Source organism: Mandrillus leucophaeus, unplaced genomic scaffold (genome assembly GCF_000951045.1).
Source record: "Mandrillus leucophaeus isolate KB7577 unplaced genomic scaffold, Mleu.le_1.0 Scaffold882, whole genome shotgun sequence".
NCBI lineage: Eukaryota > Metazoa > Chordata > Mammalia > Primates > Cercopithecidae > Mandrillus > Mandrillus leucophaeus.
In genome coordinates this window covers 229,306-251,379 of record NW_012109608.1, presented here as the reverse complement: position 1 = coordinate 251,379, position 22,074 = coordinate 229,306, and the positions used below count along the sequence as shown (strand labels likewise).

Genomic DNA, 22,074 nt, shown 5'->3' with positions numbered 1-22,074 from the left:
ACAGAATGGGAGAAAAGGTGAAAACTATGCGTCAACAGGAGCCTAATATTGAGAGCATACTCCATCCCACAAAAAAAGCAAAAAAAAAAAAAAAAAAAAAAAAAAAAAAAAAAAAATCCAATTAAAATTGGGTAAGTGATCTAAATAGATAGCTCTCAAAAGAAGACACACAAATGGCCAACAAATACATTTTAAAAATTCTTAACATCAGTAATCATCAGGTAAATGCAGATCAAAACCATAATGAGATTGCATCTCACCCCAGTTAGAAAGACTACTATAAAAAAGACAAAAAGTAACAAATGCTGATGAGGATGCAGGGAAAGGGGAACTCATATACTGCTGGTGGGAAGCAGTATATGAGTACAGCCATTCTAGTGAACAGTATGGAAGTTTCTCAAAAAACTACAAATGGAACTACAATTTGATTCTGCAATCCCACTACTGGGAATTTATCCAAAGGAAAGGAAACCAGTGTATTAAAAAGGTATCTGCAGTCCCATGTTTGCTGCAGCACTATTCACAATAGCCAAGACATGGAATCAATCTAAGTATTGAATGTACGAACGGATAATATGGTATATATACACAGTGGAATATTATTCAACCATAAAAAGAATAAAATCCTGTACTTATGGCAACATGAATGCACCCGAGGACATTACATTAAGTGAAATAAGCCAGAGACAGAAAGATAAATACATGTTCTCAACTAGATAGGAGGAGTAAGTTCTAGCATTCTATAGAATTGTAAGATATTTCCAGATAGCTAGGAGAGATTTTGAATGTTCCCAACACAAAGAAATAATATTTCAGGGGACTGATAAGTCAATTACCCTGATTTGACCACTATACATTATACATACAAAAATATCACTAGATATCCCATAAATATGTATAATTATGTATCAATTAAAAAAACTTCTAATTCTTCTATTTTCTTAATAAAAATAGTTTGTATGCTACTTATAACGGGTAAAAGAACATCTGCAGAATTTGAAGTTGCATTCCAGAATCTAAAGCTTATCTTAAAGTTTCCTTCTAATAGTATATAATTTTGACACATTATCATATATGTTTTTCTTTGAATAACTGGGTCAATGAGAATTTCAGGGAAATAAAACACCATCAATTTCTCTGCACTCAAAGACATAGTTCTTGATCAACTCGATTTGTTTTCTTCTGTAATTGTAAGTGAAATACATTTTGATTTTCGATTTTCTTTTCTTTTCTTTTTGTTTTTTTAGATGGGAGTTTCACTCTTGTCACTCAGGCTGGAGTGCAATGGCACAATCTCAGCTCACTGCCATCTCCACCTCCTGGGTTCAAGTAATTCTCCTGCTTCAGCCTCCCAAGAGTTGGAATTATAGGCACCCGCCACCATACCAGGCTAATTTTTGTATTTTTAGTAGAGACGGGGTTTCACTCTGTTGGCCAGGCTGGTCTCGAACTCCTGACCTCCCAATCCACCTGCCTCAGCCTCCCAAAGTGCTGGGATTACAGGCATGAGCCACTGTGCCCAGCCACATTTTTATTTTCAAATAAATTATTTTATCTTGCTAAAAAACAATTAGTTTCTTCAAGTAGATTGAAATGCTTAAAATATTCATATACAAATGGGTAAACAGCTCCTAATTTCATAAAGGAATCCATACCCTTTGTTATATTTTTAAGTTTAAATGTTACTGAAGAATGGATTAAAAGCACATCAAATCTGGGAAATACTAAAATGTACTAGAAAAACTGAGGTTAGATCTTCACTTGGGATATTAAAAAATCCCATTTTCTAGCAAAAGACCTCCTACATAGACTATAGTTCCATATACTTCAATATCCTGCTGCTGCCTTTAAGTGTCAAGAAATGTGGCCCAGTCTTTCCAATCAAATGAGAAAAACTCCATATATTGGTCTTTTTATTTCAATCCTCATGTTGCACGCTATTATGGGTTGAGTTGTGTCTTCCCCAGAATATATTGAGGTCCTAACCCCCAGTACCTATGAATGTGACCTTATTTGGAAATAGGATGCTTGCAGATTATCAAGGTAAGATGACATCATTAGGGTAGGCTCTACTCAGTATGGCTGTGTCCTTATAAAAACGCAACATTTGGGCACAAAGATACATGCACAGAGGAAGAATGCCATACGAATGTGAAGGCAGAGATGAGGGTGATACATCTACAAACAAAGGGATGCCAAAGATCGCCAGCAAACCACCAGAAACTACGAGAAAGACACAGAAAGGACTCTCCCTCACACTCCTCAGAAGGAAGCAACCCCACCAACTCCCTGATCTCAGGCTTCCAGCTTCCAGAATGTTGAGACAAATTTCTGTTATTTAAGCACCCCAGTTTTTGGTATTGTGTTAATGACAGCCCTAGAGAACTAATATACAAACTTGCTCACCCTGACCTTCCGTCACCACCACATCCACTCCTTGGGACCCCAATTTACTCCTGCTTCTTCTGATCACTTGTATGCTCCCAACTCTTCCCTAACCTCACTCCACACCCTCCTCTGCCTATGTCCTCCAGCCCTGTTTCTGTTCACTGGGTACCACTTGCATTTTGGATAGGGCAGTTCTCTGTATGGGGCTGTCCCACACACTGTAGGATGTCAAGTACCCCTGATACTCTCATTCCCCCAGGATGCTACAGAGCCCACAAGGAGAACATCTACTCCAGCAGCTCTAAAGCCTCCTGCCCACCAGGGTTTGATTAAAGGTTCCCCCACCTACTGAGTAGGATCTCAATCTGGTCAGCTTGCTTCAGTCTCTTCCTCTGGAAAATGGAAATAAATATTAATAATTACCCTGCCGTGTGTCAGTGAGGATCCAATGAACTAAAGATCCTAAAGTGGCCAGTTATACTCTCATTCACGTTATTAGAGTAACTCAGGAATTAATACCCACTCTATTCTACATGATCACATCCTGACTAACTGCCTTAGAACTCTTTTCTGAGGTGTCCTTACACAGGGAGGCCTCACTGAATAGCTTCATGGGGATGTAACACCTTACCTGGTAATTGTGTGTATAAAAAAGTTATAAATCACCCAAAGCAGTAGGTATGCACTTTTTACAGTTGCAAACAGCAAGACAACTCTGAGCATAGTTTCCATGTGTTCCCCTTCCACACCCACCCTCACTTGAGGTTCTATCTGTGATTTCCTACTTTGCTTCCAATACCTTTGTATCTTTTGCTCCCAGTGATGGTGGCTCTCCAACATCCAGGGATATACTGATGTCTAGCTCATTTCACCCCGCCCCATGGAAACCTCTTCCAAGCCAGCATCAGTCCTTCACTCTTCCTTGATTAAACAGTTTGCATCCCAAGTCTCTGAACCGAGGAGAGAGAGAGAACTGATTTATGCCATGAGGGCAGAATCTATGTCTATTCTGACCATTGCATATGCCTAGTACCTAACATCACCTAATACAGAGCCTGGGTAAATAAGTTTTCAGTGATTGTCTGATGAATACATCAATCATTCAATGCATGAATGAATGCATTCAGGCATCAAGAATCTGGCTTCCTACGAAATCTCAGCTCTGCACTGACTGGACATAAATGGCTTCCGGGAAAGCCACTTAATCTCTATGCCTAAATTTCCTTTTCTAAAAAATGAGGTGGTTGGGCTTCACTAAAAATATCTTTAGGTTTCCCTCCAACTCTAACAGAGCCCAGGAACTTTAATGAGGAGTAAAAGATTTTATTTACTTTTTGAGAAATGTTAGTCAAGGCAAGTAGGAAGGTAAAGATTCTTCCGAAATCACACAACCAGGGCTCCCCCACTGCCAAGCAGCTCCATGTTCCCTGAGAAACAAAAGGCTCCAGGCAGCAGACAAGCTGCAGAAACTAAAGACATCTCTGAGATGCTAAGCACTACAGAGTTTGTCATCTTCGGTTTCTTTCAGTCTTCTTTCAGGAGTCTACCCTGTCCCACCCAAAGTTCCCCCTTTCCAGCTTGAGCAGGATGGGCTCAAGAACTCTCTCCCAGGCTCCAAATCTAACTCAATTCCTCTCCCTGCCATCTGCCTAAGGCTCCCACATGCATATTTTATGATTTCTGGCACATTTCCTCTTTATCTGACATCCTGCAATGCATCTTTCTGCCTCCTATATTATTTCTATCTCTGGTAAGAATGTTCCTGCAAGAAGCATGTGTCCTTAGGTTGTACTTTACTACCTTTCCTAACTCATCTCCCATCTGTGAATTCCTTGGAGACACAGACCACACCTTCTATTCTCTGGCTTCCCACAAGACCAAGGACAGAGCTGGGCAAGCAGCAGACTCTTAGAAAATACTTGTTGAATGAGTAAATGAAATAATTGACCGATTTCAATGTTTTTAAAGTAAAAAGTCATATTCATATATTTCCTGGACAAAGTTACTAAGACTTCCTCTTTCAGTAATACATCAAGAATAAATTAAATTTTAAAATGACATTTCTATGAATATACTATTTTCTTAGAACTGAGAACAAAAAATTTCCCTACAATACAATGTGAATGAATAGCAACATGGTCAGTTGAGTAAGAAATCTGATTTTCAGGTACCTATAGCATAATAATGTGGCATTGCTTTTGTTTCCTAGTAAAAGCTGACTTCTCCTGGAGCCAGGGAAGACAAAAGAGGAATCATCCCTTGGTGTTAGTTATTCCAACTGCTGAAGCTGGAGAGCTTAGGGGAATCAGAAGAAAATAGGATGATTTTCTCTAAATAGATGGTTTAAATCTATTGATGATTGAAGCAGAGCATCTTTTTAGAAATCCTGGGACTTACTTGGCTAAGTCGAATTCTGGTCACATCCCTTCCTTGTGGTTTAATAAACTTCAGCTAAAACCAAACTGACTAAAGAATCAAATTATTTGTTCTCCCATGCACTTGCTGGCCACGGCTAGGCACCAAATGAAACACTATCAGCAGTCAACCCAACACTGCTGGAGGGAACACATCATGGCTATGCCACTAAAGCTTAATACAGCTTAATGCTACTGGCCCCATTAGCCTTGCCAGCCCAAGAATTGACCTAAATATCCTCATTAGTTCTTAGAAATTATTATTCTTACATATTAACATAACCTTAACATCACTAAAAGTATGGATATTACAGATAAACTGTGTACTGATATAGGAGATAAAACTACAATTGGGGAGCCTCAATGAATAACTGTGTATTGATACAAGATATCATTGAGGAGACTCAATGAACAAGTATTTTCTAAAACCTGAAAGGACTGCGTCGTCAAACAGCAGAACATTAAAATAGATAATTAGTGTTTATGGTCTGTAAGCATGTGGTAACTGCGTATGTCTTCTAGCTCAAACGAAACCATGTCAGAACACATGCTATCAGGCAGGGCATTGAGGGGACCTGAGCCTTCACAGTAAAATGCCCAAGGAAAGAAATTCACCTTGAGACTAATAGGTAGGTATATTGTTCAAGCAAAAGAAGCTGTTATAACGATTCATCCACATTTACTCACCTGGTGAAGTCAAAAGACTTTAAAGCTAGCGTGCAATTCTGAGTTATTCATGAAAATCCTTCATTTTACAGAAGAGAAACTCAGGCAGAGATGAGGCACCTTATCCAAGCTTACACTGCACTAGTCAGGGCCCACACTAAAACTTAAGTCTCGTAATTTTAGCTCCATGTGCAAAACACAAAACATTAAATTTAAAAGTTAAAAAGGCACACAGCAGGCAGGCAATAAATATTTGCTAATGGCACTGAAGAAACAAAGATGTGGAGTACCAAAACTATCTCAATATACTACCTACTAATAGAATAAGCCAAGTCATTACCTTGACTTTGTCTGACTTGCTCAAAGTAGCCTAGCCTTTATCTCTTGTGGAAGGGATAAAAACCATTTCTTCCATAATCAATATAATGCTATTGGGACAATTATTGAAGCATGCAAGTCGGTGTGAAACCAAGAGCTTTGTAGCATTCTTAGTAAGGAGTGCATTTGAACAAATCTACCCTTGAAACAGTGCCAGTTTGTGAACACATGAAGTGTGGCTTCAGTAGGGAAACCTACAAAAGGCAGGGATGACTAACCAACCCAAATAGCTAGAAACACCAGAAACTGTCAGAAGTCTGAGGACCCCAACATGACTGCACATAAGTTGCATTTTCCCATCTATTGTTTCTAGTGCAAGTGGGGGTGGAGGGACTTTGTATGATCGTGTTGGTTTCTTTTTAAATAAAAAACTTCAGTTAGTTTACAAGGATTTTTAAACAATATTTTATTCCATCCTCCACTCCACCCGCTTAAGAAACAAATTTTGGAACAATCTGACTGAGCTACTGGGCAGACAATTGGCCAGACCAAATTTAAGCAATCTACAATGCACTTTTTGATGTTACTTGATTATATATGTCACCAAGGAGGTTCTTAAATCTATAGTTGAACTCTTGGTTAAGGAAAACAAGTCTCAATAATCATGTAAAACACATGTGCTATGTCCCTCAGTGGGCTGTCAAATATACTAACTACTGAATTTTTCCTTAAAGTCTGACATCTTTAGCTATTTAACTTTCTTTTCTTTAAAAAAAAAAATTGTTTTCTAAAAAAATTCAAGAACATTCACTAAACAGAATAGTTAAAAATAATTAAATTAAAAAACCACAATTCATAGATCCCCAGGATAAAATTTCCAAAGCATTACAGGTGGAAAGAAAATGCGTGCATACACATACATTTACATAAAGATGCAAAAGTATTTATGGCACCCTAAGAAAAACATGACAGTGAAAGCAAACAATCCTAGCACAACAGGACAAACCTGGTGTACCATTCTCTTTGCGCAGGTATAAAACTAAACAAATGCACTTGCTGGCGGAGGAAGGGCGGACAGAGAGCAATCCCCACTTAAACTTGTTTCATTCAGGAGCTAGGTTAACAAACCAAAGCAGCCAAAAAGGCTCCCGTGCAAAACATAACCAGTCTGAGGGTCCCAAATCGGGAGGAACTAAACTAGAGGAAGGGGGGACCCCCGAAGCTCTTGAACAACCCGTTCCCCAAATTTCCACGCCACACAACAGGAGCTGGGGGCTTCCCTCGGACTCCATTTTCAGGCCGCGTTGTCTGCCTTTCAGGCCACGCAGGGTGGGCATTTGGGTGAGGCCAGGGTCCCCCACCCACCTTTCCTCCCCGCCCTCTTCATTGTTGCCGGAGCGTGATGGATCACCTGCCGGGCGCGGGCTCCCGCGGGCGGACGCGCAGAGCGCAAGGACGCGCAGTGACTAGCGCCGCGCGCCTCCCGCAGGACCCGCGCCCCGCGACCCCAACCCGCTGCCCGCCCCCACCGAGCTCACCGCCACGAAGCCCGAAGAAGAGGCGATGAACACGCGGATGACCATCCTCTCGGTGCGCCCGGGACAGACCCCTTGCCCCCGGGCTCCGGGCTGGCGTGGACGCAGAGCTGAACCCTGCTACGAGCCGCCGGCCGCCTCCGGGTAAAGAACTGCCGTCGGGGAAGATCGCTGGGATCTGGCTCCCTCCCACCGGGTCCGCAGATAAAAGCCCAGCGCCGCCCGGCCGCAGGCTGAAGGGGAAGGAGAGGGAGGAGGAGGGAACCGGCTGCGGGGCGTGATGGGAGTTGTAGTTTCCGTCTCTCCCTGGAGTGGCTGGTGGACTGAGCTCCCCTCCTGACTGCGCTTCGATCCCGAACACGCGCAGGTGGCTGGAGGGGAGCCGCAACCTGGGGAGAAGCTGTGAGTTGGGTTGGCAAGGATCCTAGCTTGACGAGGAAAAAGCAAACTAGGCAAAAGGGCTTGGTTCAAAGTCCAAGCTTGGGTTCTGTATTGTGGTTTACTGGTTTGGAGCATCCACACCCAGAAATGCCAACAGACACGATCGTGCTGCGGACACACATCGTCTCAGGGCCGCTGGAGTACCGGGCTAACGCCAGGTACCTGAAGCAGGCGGGATCAGCGAGCCGGGTGCTCGGGAGGTGTGGACGGTAGGGCTCGCTTTTTTGTCCAGTAGCACTGGAGATTGCAGAAAGGTGATTATTTTGGGTAAATGAGAGGTCTTCTCTTGTCTGTACACACTGAAAATTAGAAACCCACATGGGAGCACAACCAATATTTTATTTTTCTTAGCAAAACTGTAATTGTAGTAGGAAAAAAATAAATACAAACGAAATTGGAATCCTTCTATCAACACTGGAAATCAGGACTCCACCCGCCCCACCCCTACCCTGCACAATGGCTTCGCCTCTGTGCACCTAATATTTACAGTTCAGCCAAATCTGTGCCTTTTTCAGAACGGCTGCACATTCCAGCGCAGTTTCCCAGGAGGATGCTGTTAAATAAAAAGCTTTTAGATAGTTGCTAATAGTTTAGGAATAGTTTTTTATCAAGTGCTTTCTGTTTGACAAAAACTCAAGCCTCTCTCACAGTTTTGTTGAAAGGAACCAATTTTCCCTGCTGTACTGTATTTACTTCTTTCCTTTCAACACGGGAGTTTAGCAGAGGTCTGGGAACAATGTTAATTAAGAAAAAGTAAGAAATTAGATGATGAGGTCTGTGGCTCTTTGATAAATTTCTTGCACAAAGAGCAATCATTATGAAGTACTTTTTAGAGCAGTTATGAATATTTCAAGTTTATAACCGTTCCTATTGCTTTTCTTAAAGCCATTTCTGTAGTAGGAATCTTTTTAAATTTCCTTCAATAATAGAAGAGACAATCCTAATGGGACTTTATTTCTTCTTCGTGTTTAAAATTTCAAATAGAAGCTTTGCTGTCTTTAGTATCTCTTGGCAAATGTACTTTGATTTTGCTACCATAAATGCGGAAATGCATGTTTATAAAATAGAAAGTAATTTTCTTAAAAGTAAATACCATAATTCCTATATATATGCAAGTCTTTATAAAAGTCAACATTTTCTTCAGTTTGGAATTATTCAGCTATGAAGATATTGTTAAACTCAAATAATTGGAACTCAGAACCTACTCCGTGAAAGGTACAAGAATGGATAAAAGTTGAACAAGTCATTTCTCTGTCAGCAGAGCACCTATTGTCTGGGAAAGAAAAAGGCAGATACAGAAATAGGGACAGAACAAGACACACTGCACCAATACAGTGTTGTGTGGATGTAAAGGAAAAAGGTGGCCATTGTAGAAGGTACTTTAAAGATGAGTGGAATTTCTGTCTGCAGATCCGGAGGATGCAGGGTGAGACTATTCAGGGTGTGTGAGGAGAACAGCAAGGAGTTAGTTTTACTTCAGAAAGGAATATGAGGGGACTAGTAGAGGACAATGTGAAAAAGTAGGTTTGAATGAATACCAACAAAGGACTTTCACTGGGTTATCTGCTCAGCTCCTTGGGATTTCTGCTCCTTTCCTCCGATCCTAGAAGTTGTAAGGGTCCGCAAAGCCCTGGACATACAGCAGGACCTAACCCTCTGACCACAGCTTATTGATCTAGGAGTGAGCACCTGAGCCAAGCAAGGCCAAGCAACATTTCTACCCTAAAGATTCAGAATTGGAACTGGGAAAACAAGAGAGCTTGAATTTGTGACATGGAAGCTCAGAGCTTCCAACATGAGAATCAGAGAAGCTGAAGAAGCTAGTCGGTAGAAAGAGAACAACAGAGAATTTGTAAAAAAGAGTTGGAGATAATAGCTCTAAGTTTTAGAAAGAGTCCTGACAATAGTGTCATCTAAGGGTCCGCAAACTATGACCTGCATATCAAATGCACATGGCTGCCTGTTTTGTAAATAAAGTTTTACTGAAACACGTTCCTCTTGGTATTGTCTATGGTAGACTGACAGAGGTCATATGGCCCACAAAGCCTAATACATTTACATCTGGCCTTTACAGAAAAAGTTTGCCAATCTCTGATCCTGTTCAACCTGTTCCTATATCCCTGCTCTTGAGGGCTGTGTAATATTCCTGTATCTGTAAGTTCCTCATCTTGCTTAAGCCACCTGAAACAGGTTTTGTTTCATGGAACGAAAAGTGCCCTGAGAAGTTCATAAGCAGTCTGTGTCCAAATGTATTCTGAGGAACAGAAGGATATTGTCAGAACTATACTTCAAGAAGAATCCTCTATTTTTTCCACCCTGAATGAAAAGTTCACCTTTCGACCTTGTATGCAGGAGAAAATGTGTTAGCAATCCAGTAAAACAGCAAGGCCATTATGGAGGTGAGACCCAGAGTCAGTAAACAAAGTGGAAGAGTAACTGAGAGCAGAACGCAATCTAGGATGTAGGCTAGAAGTCCAAGATCAACACCAGGTTATCAGACCACAGAGAGTATTAGATGCCAATCTGACACATAAGGTCTACAGATAGAGCGGGTAGTCAAAACTGAAAGATAAGACTAAGAAAATCGAGCAGGTCATTAGGCTTGAAGAAAGTGGCTCCTGTGTTGCCTAGGACTTTATCGCCTTTACAAGTCCTGATAGACCATATGGCTAGAATGTTTTAAAGTAGGGGTTCTTGACCATTTTTTTGTGTGGGAGTAAGAGGAGTGCCAAGGACCCTTTAGTAGTCTGATGAAATCTATCGGTGGTTTCTCAAAAAAAAAGTTTCTAAATTTAGAAAATTTGAAAGTATAAGATTACAAAGGAACTGTATTGCAAAACAATTACCAAAATGTTAAAATGTTGACATGATAATATGTATGATTCTTTATTAATGTATTAAATATTAAGATTGAGTGGTGGATCAAATGGCCGTCGTGATCTTGAAGTAGTAAAGGGAAAAGATAAAATTTTGAGATATTTGCAATAATTGGAAAATATGAAAATGCCTATGATTTCTATTGGTAGCAAAGTCACAGTGTTACTACTCTTACAAAGGCTTATTAACTACATTCATAATTGAAGGAATTGGTAAATTTCAGTTACAGTTTAGTGAAAAGATAAAGATGTGAATTTTTTTTCTCATTCAAGTCCATGAACCCCCTAAATTCTATCAAGTCCCTTTAGGCTGGGGGTGAGGGGAGATCCAAGAACCCCAAGTTAAGAAATCATGATGTTGGCCGGGCGCGGTGGCTCAAGCCTGTAATCCCAGCACTTTGGGAGGCCGAGACAGGCGGATCACGAGGTCACAAGATCAAGACCATCCTAGCTAACATGGTGAAACCCCGTCTCTACTAAAAAAATACAAAAAACTAGCCGGGCGAGGTGGCGGGCGCCTGTAGTCCCAGCTACTCAGGAGGCTGAGGCAGGAGAATGGCGTGAACCCGGGAGGCGGAGCTTGCAGTGAGCTGAGATCTGGCCACTGCACTCCAGCCTGGGCGACAGAGCAAGACTCCGTCTCAAAAAAAAAAAAAAAAAAAAGAAATCATGATGTCTGACTATATCTAAATCTACAGAAGCCTATTATTTTGCCTAAGAAGAAAATATGGAAAGAGACAAGAAGGAGCCATGAAGAGTCCCTTGGAGATCTCCTACATTTAAGAATTGGAAGAAGAACAAGGAATTAAAAATAGTAGAGGAGCAACCAGAATAGTACAAAACTGAAGGAGTATACTGTCACAGAAACCAAGAGAAGAATTTTAAGTTTCAAAATGTAGAGACTATCTAAGAATGTTAGCCTGAAAGTCAAGAAAGATTATATTGAAAATAGAGACTTTCCTTGGGCAAATTTCATCACCTCCATAAGCCTCAAGTTTCTTGTCTATAAACTGGGTATAAATAATGGCTATCAATCAATATTCTAATGAGAATTAACTACCCTTGGGATATTATTTAAGTTATGCCGTATAGTGCCTGTCAACCCACAGCCCTTCTAAAGGAAAGTCTCAGGCTACCTGGTCACAGATATTTGGAATATTTGGACCATATTTGTGTACTTCCCCCGGCATGACCTATTGCAGCTTGTAATTTGCAACATATGTGACCAGGTTGAAAAATACATGCAGGTCCTTCAAATTCCTCTTCTAGGAATTTATAGTTAGAAAATTTAAAGACTAAGGCAGTTAGCAATAGAATAAAGGGAGATGGTGTGAGGCTGGGATAGGGTTGGGATGAGAAGCTTTGAGCAAGTTAAGGCAATTAAGGGACTGAAATGAGTAAAAAGAGGAAGCTAGTCTGTGGCCCAGGGAAATGGAGTCATTATGTGGTGAGAAGCTGAGACACTAACAAGGAGGATCACAGTTGTCTTGCTTCCAGTCTTAGTTTTCATGAATTCAAGTCTGCCGTGGTTCCTGCCCTTGAGTTGCTGTTTCATAATCCCCCTCCTTTATCTTGAGCTACTTTAAGTGGGTCTATTTTCTTTCAACTATTAAATCCTGACCAGAATACCTATGTAAAGCGTGGGTAGTAAATCATGCTTCTTCTTTAGGGGTCAGGCAGGTGACACTGATTAGGGAGGTGAGGAAGATCCAAGTGCAAATATATTCACTTCATGCAAAGGGTGGGCACCATGAGGACTGTAGCTGAAGTATTCTGGTTTTTGAATGCTGGCTTGATTTTTAAAAACTGAGCCCAGTAAACTCAGGTTTGCTCACTAAACTCACCATCTACAGGCACAGCCCTGTGGTCCTCCAGGTTTCTCTCTCCATTGTAAAGCACTGAGCCCAGCGTTTGGCACCCAATAAATCCACAAGAAGCACTAGCTGTTATCATGGTAATAGTTTATTATCATTGCTGACCTTTGTGAGAGCACTTCCATTAGAGAAGTGGAGACAGAAGCCAGATTGCAGTGTCTTGAGGACTGGAACCTGATGAGGTAATAGAGACAATGATACATCTTTCATCTCTCCTCTTTGGAAATTTGATGGTAGAGGGAGAGAGCAAGGGCAGAAGCTATAAAGGAAATCAGGTAACATAAATATCCTTCATTAAGGTTTATCTACAGATTAAATAAAGAGTTCTTTTAAACAGTTTGAAGTCTCAACCATCCCAATTCTATTTTTATTTATTTACTTATTTAGAGACAGAGTGTTGCTATGTTGCCCAGGCTGTTCTTGAACTCCTGGCCTCAAGCAATCCTCCTGCCTCAGCCTCCCAAAGTGCTAGGATTACAGGTGTCAGCCAGCACATCTGGCCCAGATTTTAATTTTAGAATAGAATTGAATCTGACCGATAATTTTGTTCTGTTAGGGCTGCCCCGTTCTTAACAGCTCTTAAACTAATATTACCTGGCTCCCCAAGGATTTAACTTTTTAAGGGACTTCACAGTGCCCACACCATGCTTGTCACAATCACTTTCCAATTCAAAGTGGTTGTTCCTTCAAAAACTGAGTCAGCACCTTTGGCTGTCAGTGGGTGATAGATTTGTGGGAGAGGAGGTTAAGGGAAGGGGTAGGCCAGAGGGGTTAAAGAATGGGAAACTATACCTGCGTTAGTGTCACAGCTATATGACCTTAGGCAGCTGGTTTAACTTGCCAATACCTCATCTTCCTTACCTTCCTGGTTGTTGCAGGGCTTAATAGAGATGATGTATGTACAGTGCTTTTTGACACCATGCCTGGCACATAGTAAATGTTATCTATTATTAATCATGCAAAGTAAATCAGGAAAGGGCCTGCATTTGCACAAAGCATATAAATCCTATAAATATTCGTTTCATGTGTGTGATTTTAACTTTCTAAATAACAAGTATCTGGTTTTGTATAAGCCTCTTTATACAGTGCTATGTTCAATTAAAGTACTTAACAAAGTCTTTTTGATGTTATTGAAGTTTAGAGGCTATAATTAAGATAAAAAGAATATTTGTGAAATGAAGCAGCAATAAAGTCAAATAATGCAGCTTGAATTTCATAAAAAGAGAACTTATCTACTGTTTTATGTTGTTTCATCAGGCCAATTCTGTCTATTCTTGATCAAATAAAATTTTAATTATCAGGAACCATACTAACCAATTCCTGAATTAAATGGAACTTTCAACATTCATGATTAAGGAATGGAGGTAAATTATGTGTGTGTGTGCGTGGGTGTGTGTATGTATATGTGTGTATATATGTGTGTATGTATATATGTGTGTGTGTGTGTGTGCGCGTGCGTATATGTATTTTAATAGAGACAGGGTCTTGCTCTGTTGCTCAGTTTGGAGTGTAGCGGTGCGAACACAGATCACTACAGCCTTGACCTTCAGGGCTCAAGAGATCCTCCCACCTCAGCTCCCTGAGTAGCTGGAAATACAAGCATGTGCCAGCACACCTGGCTAGTTTATTCATTTAATTTTTTTGTAGACACAGAGTCTGTGTTGCCCAGGCTGGTTTGGAACCCTGGGCTTAAGCAGTCCTCCCGTCTTGGCTTCCCAAAGTGCTGGGATTACAGGCATGAGCCATGGAGCCCACCCAGGACATATTCTTGAATCAGTTCACATTCCCCTCAACCAATAGGGTTCTTTATCCTATCTGACAGGAAAAAATACCCAAAAACCAAAAAGCACTTTCATTCCCTTAGCACCTTATTCCTACTGAAAACTCAGCAAACTGAAAAAGAGAAGAGATGGAAGGGAGATGACTTGTACAGCTGCCATCCTGCAGCAATAACAAGGAAGCTTTGAGATCTGCTGGTAGGGTAACCGCTGGATAAACTGAAGCCCTTGTGTGCAATTCATTTCTTACAGCTATATTCACTCAGTTTCTGCCAGATGCTATACTAGATGCTGGGGATTCAGCAGTAAATTAAACACAGTCCCTACCTTCATGGAAATTATGGCCTAATTAGGGAAGATGATACTGAACATATTACAAGTATGCTTTGTGCTTAAAGGAAAAGATCAGATATTGTTTTGTGTTCTTTATTTTTATTTCATTTTTTAATCTTGTAGGACTCTCCTAGTCATCTTTTTCTGGTTAATATATCATCTATATGTTAATCAAAAATATTAACTATAGATATTTTTATGTTTTCGATTAATATATAGATGATATATATTAACCATTATAATAATATATAGATGATATATATGATATTATATATAGTATAGATGATATATATATGATATACTATATATAGTATAGACAATATATTTATGTTTTTCCCAGATTGCATTCCAGGTCAGGAGATGACAACACTATAACAAAATAAAGGTTCAATGTTGATTATTGCTGAAATAGTTCTAGGCAACACAAGTTACAGGGATTTCCAATACTCTGTATTTGGTTTTATTAGTTCACCACTTTATAAATGATTACCATGTTATAATAAACATAAAATTTGCATTTAGGTTATTGTTGAATGCAGAAACTATTTTGATTTCTCATAAATACACTGCTAATGAGTTTTTAGAATTCATTATAATTTCTCATTATGCTAGGCTTAAAGGCCATTTAAAATAATTGCAATAGAAGAAGTATAAGAAAATGTTTACATATAGATACAATTAGAGAAAATGGAAAAGTCAGGTTAAACAAACATAAAGTGTTATTGTTTGTGTAGCACACATATTTTTATTATTCTTTTTCCTGTGATTTTGAAGGGCCTACTGAATGGAAATTAAGAACATTTGCCTTTAGTGCTTTTTAACACCTTAAGCCATAAAGAGTTTAAAAAGAACAATTAAGTCTTCACCTTCAAATTTCTCTAATTTTTCCTGAAAGTAAAATCTGAGATGAGAAAAACCAGACACTTTAACATTAGCTTACCACTTCTTTTCCTCAGTTCTTTGTGTCCATCTCCATCTAATATATTCAAAGGCAACTCAAACTGCAGATATCACTCTGGTCTGTACTGCAATGAGAGTCTTTGTGTTTAAATAGCAGCTTTCAAGGGGAAAGCATTTTTGCATTAAATGGAAATAGATTTAACACTGATGTCAGGGAACACTTTCCTATAAATTCAACCTACTCAGAAGCCCTTATCCGACCCAGGTATCATGAAGTTTGGGACAAAACGAAGCACTCAATGACAGCATTTAGTCTTTCCCATGTTAATTGCCCCCGATTGTAAATCAGGCTTTTTTTTTGAGGCGGAGTCTCACTGTATTGCCCAGGCCAGAGTGCAGTGGCACGATCTCGGCTCACTGCAACCTCCGCCCCTCAGGTTCAAACAGTTTTCCCACCTCAGGTTTTTGAGTAGCTGGGATTACAGGTGCGCACTACCATGCCCGCCTAATTTTTGTATTTTTAGTAGAGATGAGGTTTCATTATGTTGGCCAGGCTGATCTTGAACTCCTGACCTCAAGTGATCCGCCCGCCTCAGCCTCCCAAAGTGCTGGGATTATAGGCGTGAGCCACCATGTCCGGCAATCAGGCATATTTTTAAAGCTCATTAAGTTTTTTATGCCCAAAGAACAATGTAGTGAAATGCCTTACTTTAACCAGTTTACATTTGCCCAGAACACATAGCTTTTTAAAAGAGCATGCTGCTCAATTCAGTTTATTTGTTGAACACTTGCTCTTTATCGGTAACTTATCAAACTTCCTCTCTTCAGCAATTTGCAATTCTTTAAATTGGAAATAATTAGTTTTAAAAAATCATCTCTCAAAACCAGAAAAAATGTTAATATGCCCTGGTAATTCCTAAAAACCCAATGACTCAAGTAGCTATTCAATACAGAAGATATCAGACAATTTTAATTTCATTCACCAAGTTGCTAATATATCTAGACACTGTATTAGGTGCTGGAAATATGAAGATTAATAAAGCAGAGAGGTGTGTGTTGGGGGATGGAGTGAAACAGTTTTAGCTAGCACAAACTGGAATCCTGGGTAGAAGCACAAAGGTCATGAGTGAGTGGTGGTGTGAGAACCATGCAAAGAGACACAGAATCCGGGGCCTTTGAAAGGAATCTTTGAGGTATGATCTAAAGTTTACTTGCAATACGTATCATTATTGTTCTAGTTTTAGATAGTAAAGTAGAATAAGTAATAGTTTAGGAAATTAAAACCTCATCAGTGCCTATTTTCTTATAATTTGCTACATTTTGCCACTGTTCCTCAGTTAAGAGTAACAATTGTCTTTGTAGTCAAGGTTGTGGGTGGGGGAGGTGCTGGAGGAAATGAATTCTGCAGCACTAAATAGCAGCCTATCAACCTAAAATGAAGACAGGCTTCCTGTTTCCAAAATCTGCTTCAGTTCCCATATTAATTGATATATATGCAGCTGCCAGTTTGGTCAAATCTGACAAATTTCCAACAGCAATAGTGACATTTGATTCTTTCACATAACAAGATGTGTACAGGGAGGTTAAACCAGGTTTATTACATCAGTCTAACAATGTCCTTAAAGCCCACAACACTCCACTTTCCATTCTGCCATCTTCAGCATGATGCTCTTCCTTGGGCTTCTTACCACCTCATGGTTGCAAGGTGATTGCCACAACCTCAAATATGGCATCTTCATACCATCATCCCAAATAGGAAGAAAGAAGACGACAAGCAGAAAATATGATTTCCTCTTATCAGGGAGGAAGAGCTTCCCCAGAAGTACTCCAGCAGACTTCTTATACTTCACTGGTCAGATCTGGGTCATACGGCCATCTGCAAGGGAGGCTGGGAAAGTGTATATCAAAAAGGAGAATGGGAGAGCCACGACGGGTTAAGGTCTGTTATCATTCATCCCCTGGAACTGAAACTACTGGGGTTCTGCTAGCAAGAAAGACAACGGGGGATGAGTGGCAACGAATGGTGACTGCCACAATCATTCGCTTGGTGCAGTCTTGGGTGAATTACTCAGCATCTGTCTTGGTCAGCTTGGGCTGGTATAATGAAATACCATAAGTTGGGTAACTTACAAACAACATGAGCTTATTTCTAACAGTGCTGAAAGCTGGGAAGTCCAAGATCACGGCAGATTCAGTGTCTAGTGAGGGCTTCTTTCCTGGTTCATAGATGGCACCTTCTTGCTGTGTCCTCACATGGTAGAAGGGGCTAGCTAGCTCTCCAGGTCTCTTTTATATGGGCACTAATCTCATTCATGAGAGCTATACCTTCATGACCTAATTATCCAGAAGCCCCCACCTCTTAACACTATCACATTAGTGATTAGGTGTCAATATATAATTTTGGGGTGGGGAGGACACAAACATTCAGACCATAGTAGTATCTGTGCCTTGATTTCCATATCAGCAAAATTGAGATAGTGATGACACCTAACTCCTAGGCTTGGGATGAGAATTAAATGACATAATCCATGCCAAGTGTTTGAGTAAGTGCCAGGTACAAGGTCAACACTCAAAACTATTAGCTACTAATGAAAAGAGACATGGCTGGGCTCGGTAGCTCACACCTGTAATCCCAGCACTTTGGGAGGCTAAGATGGGAGAATCACTTCAGACCAGACGTTCAAGACCAGCCTGGCCAACGTAGCGAGACTCCGACTCTATTTAAAAATTTTAAAAAGTTTTAAAAGTCACTATATTTCCCAAAGTGCTTGATTTACACCAAATTCCTTAGATTCCCTGGATAGCAAGATGTGCAGAAACAAAATTGGAAAACGTGACTTCCAACTCTCAGCAGATAATTCTTTCCATCAGACTTGTGTCTCTAACATAGTTTAGATCCTTTTTATTCTTCTCTGTGCTATCCCCCAATCCTCTCCCTTTCTCCCATTCTCTTCTCTCCCTCTTCCCCACTTTTCTTTCACATCTACTCTTTTATCTCCTTTCCCCATATATGTTCTTTTTGTCTCTAAGGACCCCTTCCCCGTTTTTTCAGGCTGGGAAATTATCATTGCTTCACCTTCTGCTTGACTTAAAGGCTAAAAAGGATGCCAACCCTCACACAGGACTCTCCAAAGTCCCATGAAACAGTTATCCTCCGAGGACCAATGGGTGATATATTGAGAGCATGGTTAATTTATTCCGCATGTGCTAAAGCATAAGTAATTCACAAGCCAGGCAATAATAATGCACCTAACATGCATCAATTGTCTGATACACACGCCTCATTGCATTATTTTCTTTTTGCCATTTCACTCATAAAGGTCGGAAGGAAATCAGGCCAAAAAAAAAAAATCTTTAAATTTAGCCAAATGAATTTATCCACCATTTTTTAAAAGAGTAAGATAGAAATAGGACAAACAACCTAAAAAATGAGCTTTGTAAAAGAGATTTGCAAAATAATTATCCAGCAAGAAAGAACATTAGTTTATTATTCCAGGGGGGAAAAAGGGCAGAACCAGGCTTCTATGAGAATGGTAAATGGAACACAGCAGGAAAGAAAAACAACAACAACTGGAGAATATGTGTGCTATGACCTTTGGAGATGAGCAAGGAGAAAAATCAATGTAAAGAGAATTCACATACACACATTTAAAGCTATTCTGAGAGATCAGACACATTTGTTTTTGAAAAGGGAGGCTCTAGCTTCATTGTGCAATATTTTTCTTTGCTTCCCATTAAAAACAAATAGTGTGACTTCTAAGTGTTAGTAAAATCTCAGGTCTCTTTTTTAAAATTGCCTTTAAATTAGCACAAGAGGGAAGTGATTCCCACTTATGTCTACTATAGAAAGGAAAAGGAATAGATGTGGAAGCTAAAACCAAGGTGTATTAAAGCCACACACCTCCCCTCATTCATCCCTCTCCATCTTTTCACCTAAAGTTGAAAAAGCTCAGGGTGATGGGGCTGGAAATGGGGGAAACAGCAGCAATGAGGGTCCTGCTTATCCTCATCTCCTCCAAAGACAAGTGGAGTTAATGCGATGAATTCTCTAGGAGTCAGCTGTACCTGGCATTCTCTGCCTCTGCCCATCTGGAAAGCCTTAGCAGAAACCTCAAATGCCGATGAGGACCAGGAGGGTATAAACAAAGGCAACAAAGGCAAGTAAGAAAATATAAACTAAACCACTTGTTTTGAGGCTATATAGCAACAACAACAGCATAGGACTGCTGACTGAAGTATACAGTGACAATAAAGAATAAGGAAGGTATGTGTGTACTACATGGATTTTCCAGGATAGATTGCTAATATTGTTAGGGAGGAAAATAACAAGGCACAGAGCAGGGAAGACAGTTTGATGTCTTTTGTGTAAGAAGGGAAGGAAATTATACACACAGATATGTAATAAAACATCAAACAAAAAGAGACAAAATAAGTGGTTACCTAGAGGGGTCAGGAGGTGGAGAGGTAGGGAGACAAGGTGGAGGGGATATGAATGGATATGGTAGATTTTCCTAATCATGTTTTTTATATAGTTTCGAATTTGAGCTATATAGCCCAAATTCATATAATGGCTCAAACATGTTTTACCTGTTAAAAATTAAAATTTATTACAGGGAAAAATTAAAGCAAACTAAATTTGAAGTCAAACTGAAGCAAATTATCTTAACTGCATTACACATGGGTGACTTTCGAGTGACTTTGCAACACAGCACTTTTACTGTTTATCTTTTTTTTTTTTTTTTGAGACAGAGTCTCACTCTGTCACCCAGGCTGGAGTCCAGTGGGGCATTCTCAGATCACTGCAACCTGCCTTCCAGGTTCACGCAATTCTCCTGCCTCAGCCTCCCAGGTAGCTGGGACTATAGGCACATACTACCATGCATGGCTCATTTTTGTATTTGTAGTAGAGACAGGGTTTCTCCATGTTGGTCAGGCTAGTCTCGAACTCTTGACTTCAAGTGATGCACCCGCCTCAGCCTCCCAGAGTGGTGGGATTACAGGCGTGAACTACGGTGCCTGGTCTTACTATTTATCCTTTTTTCTTTTTTTTTTTGAGACCGAGTCTCTCCCTGTCGCCCAGGCTGCAGTGCAATGGCGTGATCTCGGCTCACTGCAAGCTCTGCCTCCCTGAAGGAGGTTCAAACGATTCTCCTCAGCCTCCTGAGTAGCTGGGACTACAGGCGCATGCCATCATGCCCGACTAATTTTTGTACTTTATTAGTAGAGATGGGGTTTCACCATGTTGACCAGGCTGTTCTCAAACTCCTGACCTCGTGATCCGCCCGCCTTGGCCTCCCAAAGTGCAGGAATTATAGACGTGAGCCACCACGCCTGGCCCAGCCTGGCCATTTTCTTGTGCCAAGAAAAGCCCAGAGAATGATGGGGATATCTCAAAAGGACATAGGAGGAAGCCAGCTTGAAGAGCTCCCTCTGGCCAAATTTGGGTCAATTTGAATACCAAGATCAGTGACTGCAACTGATTATAAAAATTGAATAAGTAAAAATCGACCTAGTCCATAGAACTGTTGAAAGAGAGACAAAAAAACTAATTTGCAACCCTTGAAAGTGACTGTTACAGCAACTCCTTATTCTGAAAATTAGCAAAGAGAAAGAATTAAGCACTTAGCCTGCCTTTTTAAAAGGAAATATAATTCATCCCCAATAGGTAAGAAGCTCTTCTTTACACAGATATACTTGCATATAAATAAAGGAGAAATTATAATTTAGAAAATTAGCACGTTGCATTTATTAATTAAATAATCTACATAATTACATAAATATGAATGGATGCTAATACCATCAAATATAAGGTTCCTATGGAACGGATTGTTTACCAATTGCTGGCTGCTTTCAAGGAAATTCCATACTTTTAGAATGGAAGGACCTGTGTGTCATCACTGTAGTCAAGTGATCATATTTCATGTCACCACTGTGGGACAGTCTGGCGTTAAGTGCCTCCTGATTGTTGCAATTTGAAGTACAAATCACCTATGAAGTATCCCTGCCAAAATAGCTAACCTAATTCTAATTCAGCCTCTAGATTGAGCTTCCAGTTTACAGGAGAAATTGGGAGAGAGTGGGGAGAACTAACATTACAAGAAAACAATCAGACAAATCCAGAATATGGCTTAATCTACCAAACTTTGGTTTGGACTCTTCTAAAAGTCAATGTCATGAAACAAAACAAACACACCAAAGTTTGAGGGACCGATCTTGTTTAACTTGCTTCACCAAACACAACAGGTAAAACTTGATTGGGTCTTGATTCAAAAAACAAAAGTATGAAGGACCTTTTGAAGAGAAGAAAATGGTAACCTGAACAGGATATTAAACTTCAATATAAATAGGGAGCGATTGTTCATTCTCTTAGGTGTGATAATAATATTGTGATTATGTAAGACAATGTCCATATTCTTAGGAGATGCAGAATAAAATATTTAGGGATAAAGTTTCAAGGTATCTACTACTTAATTTCAAAAATCCAGATAGAAGTACATATAGATAAATGCAGAGTAATCAAATATGATAAAATGTTAATAATCATTGAATGA

General features: G+C 40.0%; 1 protein-coding gene across 3 annotated transcripts in view; it reads right to left on the bottom strand.

The window, feature by feature from the left end:
- SH3BGRL2 (SH3 domain binding glutamate-rich protein like 2) overlaps positions 1-22,074 on the bottom strand; it is a 289,787-nt gene that overhangs the window by 62,727 nt on the left and 204,986 nt on the right. Inside the window, exon 1 of one of the 3 annotated variants that reach the window (XM_011969319.1) lies at positions 7,325-7,725. The exons of the other annotated variants lie outside the window; for them this stretch is intronic. Coding sequence (XP_011824709.1) covers positions 7,325-7,369 — 45 coding nt within the window. The 5' untranslated portion in view covers positions 7,370-7,725. Of the gene's footprint in view, positions 1-7,324; positions 7,726-22,074 lie in introns of those variants that run through there. 3 annotated transcript variants of the gene reach the window in all.